General features: G+C 49.3%; 1 protein-coding gene across 1 annotated transcript in view; it reads right to left on the bottom strand.

Annotated features, from left to right (window-relative positions):
• LOC308145490 (putative JmjC domain-containing histone demethylation protein 2C) overlaps positions 1 to 10,000 on the bottom strand; it is a gene marked incomplete at its 3' end in the record, with an annotated part of 78,142 nt that overhangs the window by 41,173 nt on the left and 26,969 nt on the right. Inside the window, 1 exon segment of the mRNA XM_080516946.1 lies at positions 3,023 to 3,244. Within this exon segment, the coding sequence (XP_080373072.1) occupies positions 3,023 to 3,244 (222 nt within the window).

The raw sequence follows: 10,000 nt of genomic DNA, 5'->3' as shown, positions 1-10,000 counted from the left end.
CGACCGACCAGGACGACCGACCAGAACGACCGACCAGGACGACCGACCAGGACGACCGACCAGAACGACCGACCAGAACGACCGACCAGGACGACCGACCAGGACGACCGACCAGGACGACAGACCAGGACGACCGACCAGGACGACCGACCAGGACGACAGACCAGGACGACCGACCAGAACGACCGACCAGGACGACCGACCAGGACGACCGACCAGGACGACAGACCAGGACGACCGACCAGAACGACCGACCAGAACGACCGACCAGGACGACCGACCAGAACGACCGACCAGGACGACCGACCAGAACGACCGACCAGGGCGACCGACCAGGACGACCGACCAGAACGACCGACCGACCAGGACGACCGACCAGGACGACAGACCAGGACGACCGACCAGGACGACCGACCAGAACGACCGACCAGAACGACAGACCAGGACGACCGACCAGGACGACCGACCAGAACGACCGACCAGGACGACCGACCAGAACGACCGACCAGAACGACCGACCAGAACGACCGACCAGGACGACCGACCAGAACGACCGACCAGAACGACCGACCAGGACGACCGACCAGGACGACAGACCAGGACGACCGACCAGGACGACCGACCAGGACGACCGACCAGAACGACCGACCAGGACGACCGACCAGGACGACCGACCAGGACGACAGACCAGGACGACCGACCAGAACGACCGACCAGAACGACCGACCAGGACGACCGACCAGAACGACCGACCAGGACGACCGACCAGGACGACCGACCAGGACGACAGACCAGGACGACCGACCAGAACGACCGACCAGAACGACCGACCAGGACGACCGACCAGAACGACCGACCAGGACGACCGACCAGGACGACCGACCAGGACGACCGACCAGAACGACAGACCAGAACGACAGACCAGAACGACAGACCAGAACGACAGACCAGAACGACCGACCAGGACGACCGACCAGAACGACCGACCAGGGCGACCGACCAGGACGACCGACCAGAACGACCGACCGACCAGGACGACCGACCAGGACGACAGACCAGGACGACCGACCAGGACGACCGACCAGAACGACCGACCAGAACGACAGACCAGGACGACCGACCAGGACGACCGACCAGAACGACCGACCAGGACGACCGACCAGAACGACCGACCAGAACGACCGACCAGAACGACCGACCAGGACGACCGACCAGGACGACCGACCAGGACGACCGACCAGAACGACCGACCAGAACGACCGACCAGGATGACAGACCAGGACGACCGACCAGGACGACCGACCAGAACGACCGACCAGAACGACCGACCAGGACGACCGACCAGGACGACCGACCAGAACGACCGACCAGGACGACCGACCAGGACGACCGACCAGAACGACCGACCAGAACGACCGACCAGGACGACCGACCAGGACGACCGACCAGGACGACCGACCAGGACGACAGACCAGAACGACAGACCAGAACGACCGACCAGGACGACCGACCAGGACGACCGACCAGGACGACCGACCAGGACGACCGACCAGGACGACCGACCAGAACGACAGACCAGAACGACAGACCAGAACGACAGACCAGAACGACAGACCAGAACGACCGACCAGGACGACCGACCAGGACGACCGACCAGGACGACCGACCAGGACGTTCCAGAGTCTCAGGGAAAATACTTGACGTTACTGTAACAATGTGTAATGTTCATTGATTCCAATGTAATGGAGTATAAACTGCACAGAGGATCTGACTCTCCCACATGACGACCCTGAGTCGTCTTCAGATCTGCTCCTTTAAAAAGCTCCATCACTTCCAGAGGGAGCGTCATGCTTTACTATAGAGCTGGAAATACTAGAGTCATGAGGGATTCCTGTCCTTCACTACACCTTCCATTCACATCCACATGGTGTCTGTTGGAGAACACATTATTTCCTGTATTCCAGAGACCCTCCACTATGTATTCATCGTAGGACAGTCGTTTGGATTCCAGAAGGAAGACGGAGAACAAACGGAACACGCCGCGGCAGCGTCGTTTAACCACACAGCACAGGCCCTGGTCCCTGTTACTGCAGGATAAAGTCTGGATTCAGAAAACTGTTCAACACACCAGACCCAAGATACCGTCTGTCTGGTGGCTAACACTCTGTAAAGGTAGTATTAAATATTAACGTATATTAACGTAGTGTGAATAACAATGTTTTAGTGGAGACAAACAATCGTCACACTGCTGATCAAAGGCCTTGAATCCAGGTAAAGAGATCAATCAAGATGAAAGACATTTTGCTCCAGATCAGTTTTATCAGCAGCAAATTCTCAGCCTCTTATTACATAATTCTTCTTTGTGAGTTGAGGAGAAAAATACTGCTGCCTGACGAGCCAGTACTCAGCAGTACTCAGTATTCAGCAGTACTCAGCAGTACACAGCAGTACTCAGCAGTACTCAGTGGTACCAGTACTCAGCAGTACTCAGTGGTACTCAGTAATACACAGCGGTACTCAGTACTCAGCAGTACACAGCAGTACACAGTAGTACTCAGCAGTACATAGTAGTACCCAGCAGCACCCAGCAGTACACAGCAGTACACAGTAGAACTCAGCTGTACTCTGTACTCAGCAGTACCCAGCAGTACACAGCTATAAACAGCAGTACCTAGCAGTACCCAGCAGTACACAGCTATACACAGCAGTACCCAGCAGTACACATCAGTACACAGCTATACACAGTAATACACAGCAGTACTCAGTACCCAGCAGTACACAGCTATACACAGTAGTACACAGCAGTACTCAGCTATACATAGCAGTACACAGCAGTACACAGCAGTACCCAGAAGTACCCCGCAGTACACAGAAGTACTCAGCTATACACAGCAGTACTCAGTACACAGCAGTACACAGCTATACACAGCAGTACTCAGACAGTACCCAGCAGTACCCAGCAGTACACAGCAGTACACAGCGCTGACAGCACCAGTCTATAAATAGAAAACAAAGGTCTTACCAGGGCAGGCCACTGTATGTGTTTGGACCTGGTTCCCTGCAGCAGGCCTCCTGCTCCTCCTCCTGCTCCTCCTCCGGCTCCTCCTCCGGCTCCTCCTCCGGCTCCTCCCTCCTTCCTTATGGCCCAGACCAGCTGGTGCTCCAGGAGGAACAGCTGGAAGTCCTCAAAGACCTTCACCCACTCTCTCTTCTCCCACTCCTGGTCATCAAACTCCACGTAGACCTGCAGACACAGAACCAGGGTCAGCGGCAGAACCAGGGTTCAACAGTGTTCGTGGTCATGTGACGCTCTGGGTCATGTGACGCTCTGGGTCATGTGACGCCCTGGGTCATGTGATGCTCTGGAGACGGATGCTCCCGGAACAATGTGAGGAACCGTCTCCTCCATGTCGGAGTGGAGATGGAATCAAAGCAAAGTCACTTTGATGTGCGTGTGTGTGTGTGTGTGCGTGTGTGTGCGTGCATGTGCGTGCGTGTGTGTGTGTTCTCCCCCTTCATTTCATCACCATCTTTCTCCTCCCTCCTATATAACTCCCCTCCCCCACTCCCCCTTCCTTCCATAGGCAGAGGCGGGATCAACGGGTGCATCTCTCCTCGTTCAGCCCCCCCCCCCCCCCCCCCCTCCTCCCCCCCCCCCCCACCTCATCCTCCCATCATGCATTGCAGCAGACAGGAGGGCAGAGCAGCGTCTGCAGCCTCAGTAATCTCAGCTCTCCTCAGAGGATCAGGTAGCTCCTCTCACTCCCACACCTCCGCCTCCCATTAATCTCTGCTGTGCAGCAGTCATTCCAGGACGCCCCCCCCCTCCTCCACCCTCCACCCTCCACCTCCACCCTCCACCCCCCCATCACATGACCTGCCAGCTCCACTTCAGTGCAGCAGAGGTCCACCTCTGCATTCCCCTACGTCAGTGACGTCCACATGAGGGCTGCAACAGCATGGAGCTAAATCGTGGTCGTCACATTATCAACAACAACAACAACAACAGCATGGAGCTAAATCGTGGTCGTCACACTATCAACAACATAAACAACAACAACAGCATGGAGCTAAATCGTGGTCGTCACATTATCAACAACAACAACAACAACAACAACAACAACAACAAGGAGCTAAATCGCGGCCGTCACATTATCAACAACAACAACAACATGGAGCTAAATCGTGGTCATCACATTATCAACAACAACAACAACAACAACAACAACAACAACAACAAGGAGCTAAATCGCGGCCGTCACATTATCAACAACAACAACAACAAGGAGCTAAATCGCGGCCGTCACATTATCAACAATAACAACAGCATGGAGCTAAATCGTGGTCATCACATTATCAACAACAACAACAACATGGAGCTAAATCGTGGTCGTCACATAATCAACAACAACAACATGGAGCTAAATCGTGGTCGTCACATTATCAACAACAACAACAACAACAGCATGGAGCTAAATCGTGGTCGTCACATTATCAACAACATAAACAACAACAACAGCATGGAGCTAAATCGTGGTCGTCACATTATCAACAACAACAACAACAACAACAACAACAACAACAAGGAGCTAAATCGCGGCCGTCACATTATCAACAACAACAACAACATGGAGCTAAATCGTGGTCATCACATTATCAACAACAACAACAACAACAACAACAACAACAAGGAGCTAAATCGCGGCCGTCACATTATCAACAACAACAACAACAAGGAGCTAAATCGCGGCCGTCACATTATCAACAATAACAACAGCATGGAGCTAAATCGTGGTCATCACATTATCAACAACAACAACAACATGGAGCTAAATCGTGGTCGTCACATAATCAACAACAACAACATGGAGCTAAATCGTGGTCGTCACATTATCAACAACATAAACAACAACAACAGCATGGAGCTAAATCGTGGTCGTCACATTATCAACAACATAAACAACAACAACAGCATGGAGCTAAATCGTGGTCGTCACATTATCAACAACAACAACAACAACAACAACAACAACAACAAGGAGCTAAATCGCGGCCGTCACATTATCAACAACAACAACAACATGGAGCGAAATCGTGGTCATCACATTATCAACAACAACAACAACAACAACAACAACAACAACAAGGAGCTAAATCGCGGCCGTCACATTATCAACAACAACAACAACAAGGAGCTAAATCGCGGCCGTCACATTATCAACAACAACAACAACATGGAGCTAAATCGTGGTCGTCACATAATCAACAACAACAACATGGAGCTAAATCGCGGTCGTCACATTATCAACAACAACAACAACATGGAGCTAAATCGTGGTCATCACATTATCAACAACAACAACAACAAAATGGTGCTAAATTGTGGTCATCACATCAACAACAACAACATGGAGCTAAATCGCGGTCATCACATTATCAACAACAACAACAACATGGAGCTAAATCGCGGTCATCACATTATCAACAACAACAACAACATGGAGCTAAATCGTGGTCATCACATTATCAACAACAACAACAACAACAACATTGAGCTAAATCGCAGTCGTCACATTATCAACAACAACATGGAGCTAAATCGCGGTCATCACATTATCAACAACAACAACATGGAGCTAAATCGTGGTCATCACATTATCAACAACAACAACAACAACATGGAGCTAAATCGTGGTCATCACATTATCAACAACAACAACAACAACAACATGGAGCTAAATCGCAGTTGTCACATTATCAACAACAACAACAACATGGAGCTAAATCGCGGTCATCACATTATCAACAACAACAACAACATGGAGCTAAATCGTGGTCATTACATTATCAACAACAACAACATCAACAACAACATGGAGTTAAATCGCAGTCATCACATCAACAACAACAACAACATGTAGCTAAATCACGGTCGTCACATTAACAACAACAACAACATGTAGCTAAATCACGGTCGTCACATTAACAACAACAACATGGAGTTAAATCGCGGTCATCACATCATCAACAACAACAAGAACAACAACAACATGTAGTTATATCGCAGTCATCACATCATCAACAACAACAACAACAACAACATGGAGCTAAATTGTGGTCGTCACATTATCAACAACAACAACAACAACAACAACAACAACCACCACCACCACCACCAGAGGCAGTGTTGCTGATGGAGGACCTCCAGAGTGAGAAACACAGAGTGACGTGAAGTGTCAACGCTGCTCTGAGCCAACGTGGGACTTTCTGACTCTGGTCCTGGTCCTGGTCCTGGTCCTGGTGCAGGTCCAGGTGTGTGTGTGTGTGTGTGTGTGTGTGTGTGGGGGGGGGGTCATCTGAGGCAGCTGCTGTAATTTCCTCTGAGCAGAACGATGCCAACGTGTCCACAGTGACGTGACGTCAGGTCTGTGAGCTCAGCGACTCTCTAACTCTCTCACTCACTCTCTCTCTCTCTCTAACTCTCTCACTCACTCTCTCTCTAACTCTCTCACTCACTCTCTCTCTAACTCTCTCTCTCTCTCCTTCATACAAGTCCAGCTCATTGAAACGTGGTCTAAAGGTCCTCCACCAACATGAAGACTCCATGAAGACTCCATGAAGACCCCATGAAGACTCCATGAAGACTCCATGAAGACCCCATGAAGACTCCATGAAGACCCCATGAAGACCCCATGAAGACTCCATGAAGACCCCATGAAGACTCCATGAAGACTCCATGAAGACTCCATGAAGACTCCATGAAGACCCCATGAAGACTCCATGAAGACCCCATGAAGACCCCATGAAGACTCCATGAAGACCCCATGAAGACCCCATGAAGACTCCAGGAAGACTCCAGGAACGTAATGAAGAGAATCGTCTCACATCGTGAATTAGCTTCAACATCCACAGAAACAAATCATCATCAAAACTCCTGCTAAAGCTGGATGTGGGTCATGTGGTCATGTGGTCATGTGATCATGTGATCATGTGGGTCATGCGATCATGTGATCATGTGGTCATGTGGTCATGTGGTCGTGTAACAAAGCATGAAGGATCTGATCACTTTAATCAGTCTGCATGTAAACAGGAAGGTGTGATTGGTGGACAGGTCTGGAGGCTGAGAGGACGCACGCAGACTGATTACCAAGTGAAGAAGACTCACACGTGACGGGGATGTGAAAACTGTCTGCCGAGTCTGTTTCCATGGTAACGCCAGGCCATAGTGAGCAGTGGCCGTGCAAAGACAGACAAGCTCAGTGGGCTTCTATCAGACTGAGAACAAAGGAGAGTAGAGACCCAACACCTAGATCACCGTGTGACTGCACTCCAGAGGACAGGGCGGTCTACAATCGTATAGACAGGACAGTCCAATCACATGGACAGGACGGTCTACAATCACACATAGGACAGTACAATCACATGGACAAGACAGTCCAATCACATGGACAGGACAGTCTACACACATGGACAGGATGGTCTAGTCACATGGACAAGACAGTCTACACACATGGACAAGACAGTCTACACACATGGACAGGACGGCCTAGTCACATGGACAGGGCGGTCTACACACATGGAGAGGACAGTCTCGTCCCATGGACAGGACAGTCTACACACATGGAAAAGATGGTCCAATCACGTGGACCAAACAGTCTACACACATGGACAGGATGGTCTACAATCATACAGACAGGACAGTCCAATCACATGGACAGGACAGTCTACACACATGGACAAGACAGTCCAATCACATGGACAGGACAGTCTAGTCACATGGACAAGACAGTCTACACACATGGAGAGGACAATCTACACACATGGACAGGACGGTCTACACCCATGGACAGGACGGTCTGGTCCCTGTGTTTAGACTGTCCTGTCCCACTTTCAAGTTGCCGTCTCCATGTTTGAGCCATTTCAGAAAACGAAGTCCTTCTATCAGCGTCAGGTCTTCATCACAACTTTCCAGGTGTCCACATGTCAAAATTAGCACATACAGACAACAACAGACACTATTTTCTAAAAAAGCTTCACATAATTGCTGAAAACCAGTGAAGCTCCAGGCGCCTGGAGACGGTCTGTAACGTTCACTGACTCCATGCTGACGGCTTCAGACACAAACAGCTGCATTCCTGCTATTCTGATCAGTTTAAAGTGTGTGTGTGTGTGTGTGTGTGTGTGTGCGTGTGTGTGTGTGTGTGTGTGTTCTGCTGGTGCAGTGGTGTATAATCTGCCATCACTAGCGGCTGCAGAGCTGCTCTGTGGCTGGCTGCGCCGAGACCAGCGGCAGCCAATCAGGAGGCGGCATGAGCCAGTCCACCAATGGGGAGAGAGCAGGCCGATCTGCCTTTTAAATGCAGCGGCAGGGAGAGCCGGAGAAAAGAGAGGGAATTCTGTCGTTCAGCTGTTCAGACCTCACAGCCGCTAACAGGCGTTCATTCAGCTTCACACTGCCTCGTTTATTTAGCTATTCTGGTCACTATTAGATCGTCGCGCTTTAATATTATTTGCAACTACAAGAGTCCCCCTGAAAATACATTCATCTACATTTTAGCATTGCGACTCATTTTTAATATGAATAGGCTTTGTAACTTCCTTCATTTTTCTTTACTTCCACAAGTGACACTTTTTTATTAGAATTAGCATTTGATTTTTCAATTGGAACAGATTTTAGGGAAATTAATCAATACATTTAAAAAAATGTGTTATAGTTTTATAATATAGTTCACCCAACCGTAGCATTAGCAGGTGGCTACATGTTTAGTTAGCAGGTGGCTACATGTTTAGTTAGCTGGTGGCTACATGTTTAGTTAGCAGGTGGCTACATGTTTAGTTAGCAGGTGGCTACATGTTTAGTTAGCTGGTGGCGACATGTTTAGTTAGCAGGTGGCTACATGTTTAGTTAGCTGGTGGCTACATGTTTAGTTAGCAGGTGGCTACATGTTTAGTTAGCAGGTGGCTACATGTTTAGTTAGCTGGTGGCTACATGTTTAGTTAGCAGGTGGCTACATGTTTAGTTAGCAGGTGGCTACATGTTTAGTTAGCTGGTGGCTACATGTTTAGTTAGCAGGTGGCTACATGTTTAGTTAGCTGGTGGCTACATGTTTAGTTAGCAGGTGGCTACATGTTTAGTTAGCTGGTGGCTACATGTTTAGCTAGCTAGTGGCTACATGTTTAGCTAGCTGGTGGCTACATGTTTAGTTAGCTGGTGGCTACATGTTTAGTTAGCAGGTGGCTACATGTTTAGTTAGCTGGTGGCTACATGTTTAGTTAGCAGGTGGCTACATGTTTAGTTAGCTGGTGGCTACATGTTTAGTTAGCAGGTGGCTACATGTTTAGTTAGCAGGTGGCTACATGTTTAGTTAGCAGGTGGCTACATGTTTGGTTAGCAGGTGGCTACATGTTTGGTTAGCAGGTGGCTACATGTTTAGTTAGCAGGTGGCTACATGTTTAGTTAGCAGGTGGCTACATGTTTAGTTAGCTGGTGGCTACATGTTTAGTTAGCAGGTGGCTACATGTTTAGTTAGCAGGTGGCTACATGTTTAGTTAGCAGGTGGCTACATGTTTAGTTAGCAGGTGGCTACATGTTTAGTTAGCAGGTGGCTACATGTTTAGTTAGCTGGTGGCTACATGTTTAGTTAGCTGGTGGCTACATCGGGAGAGGACATCTCTATTAAAAGTTAAAACATTGCAGTGTAAACACAAAACTTTCCTGAAACGAAAAGGCGACGACGACGCGTTTCCACCTCAGAGTGAAATCCTCCACTTGAACAATCGCAGATTCTTAAACTTTAACAGAAACATGAAGCATCAAAAGGCTCCCGACACGAGGGGCAGAGAGGTGGAACTGATATTAAAAGATGTGGAAAATATCTGAGGGACGGAGAGACGAGGACGGCGAAAGGGGAAGAGACTGACCGGAGGGTGGTTCATCAAAGACACGAGTCAAAGACACAAAGGAAGATGAAAGAAGATCAGGAACACAGAGAGGGTGGAG

This window comes from Blennius ocellaris (assembly GCF_963422515.1).
Source record: "Blennius ocellaris genome assembly, chromosome: 21".
Lineage (NCBI taxonomy): Eukaryota > Metazoa > Chordata > Actinopteri > Blenniiformes > Blenniidae > Blennius > Blennius ocellaris.
This window is presented reverse-complemented; position numbering and strand designations above follow the sequence as displayed.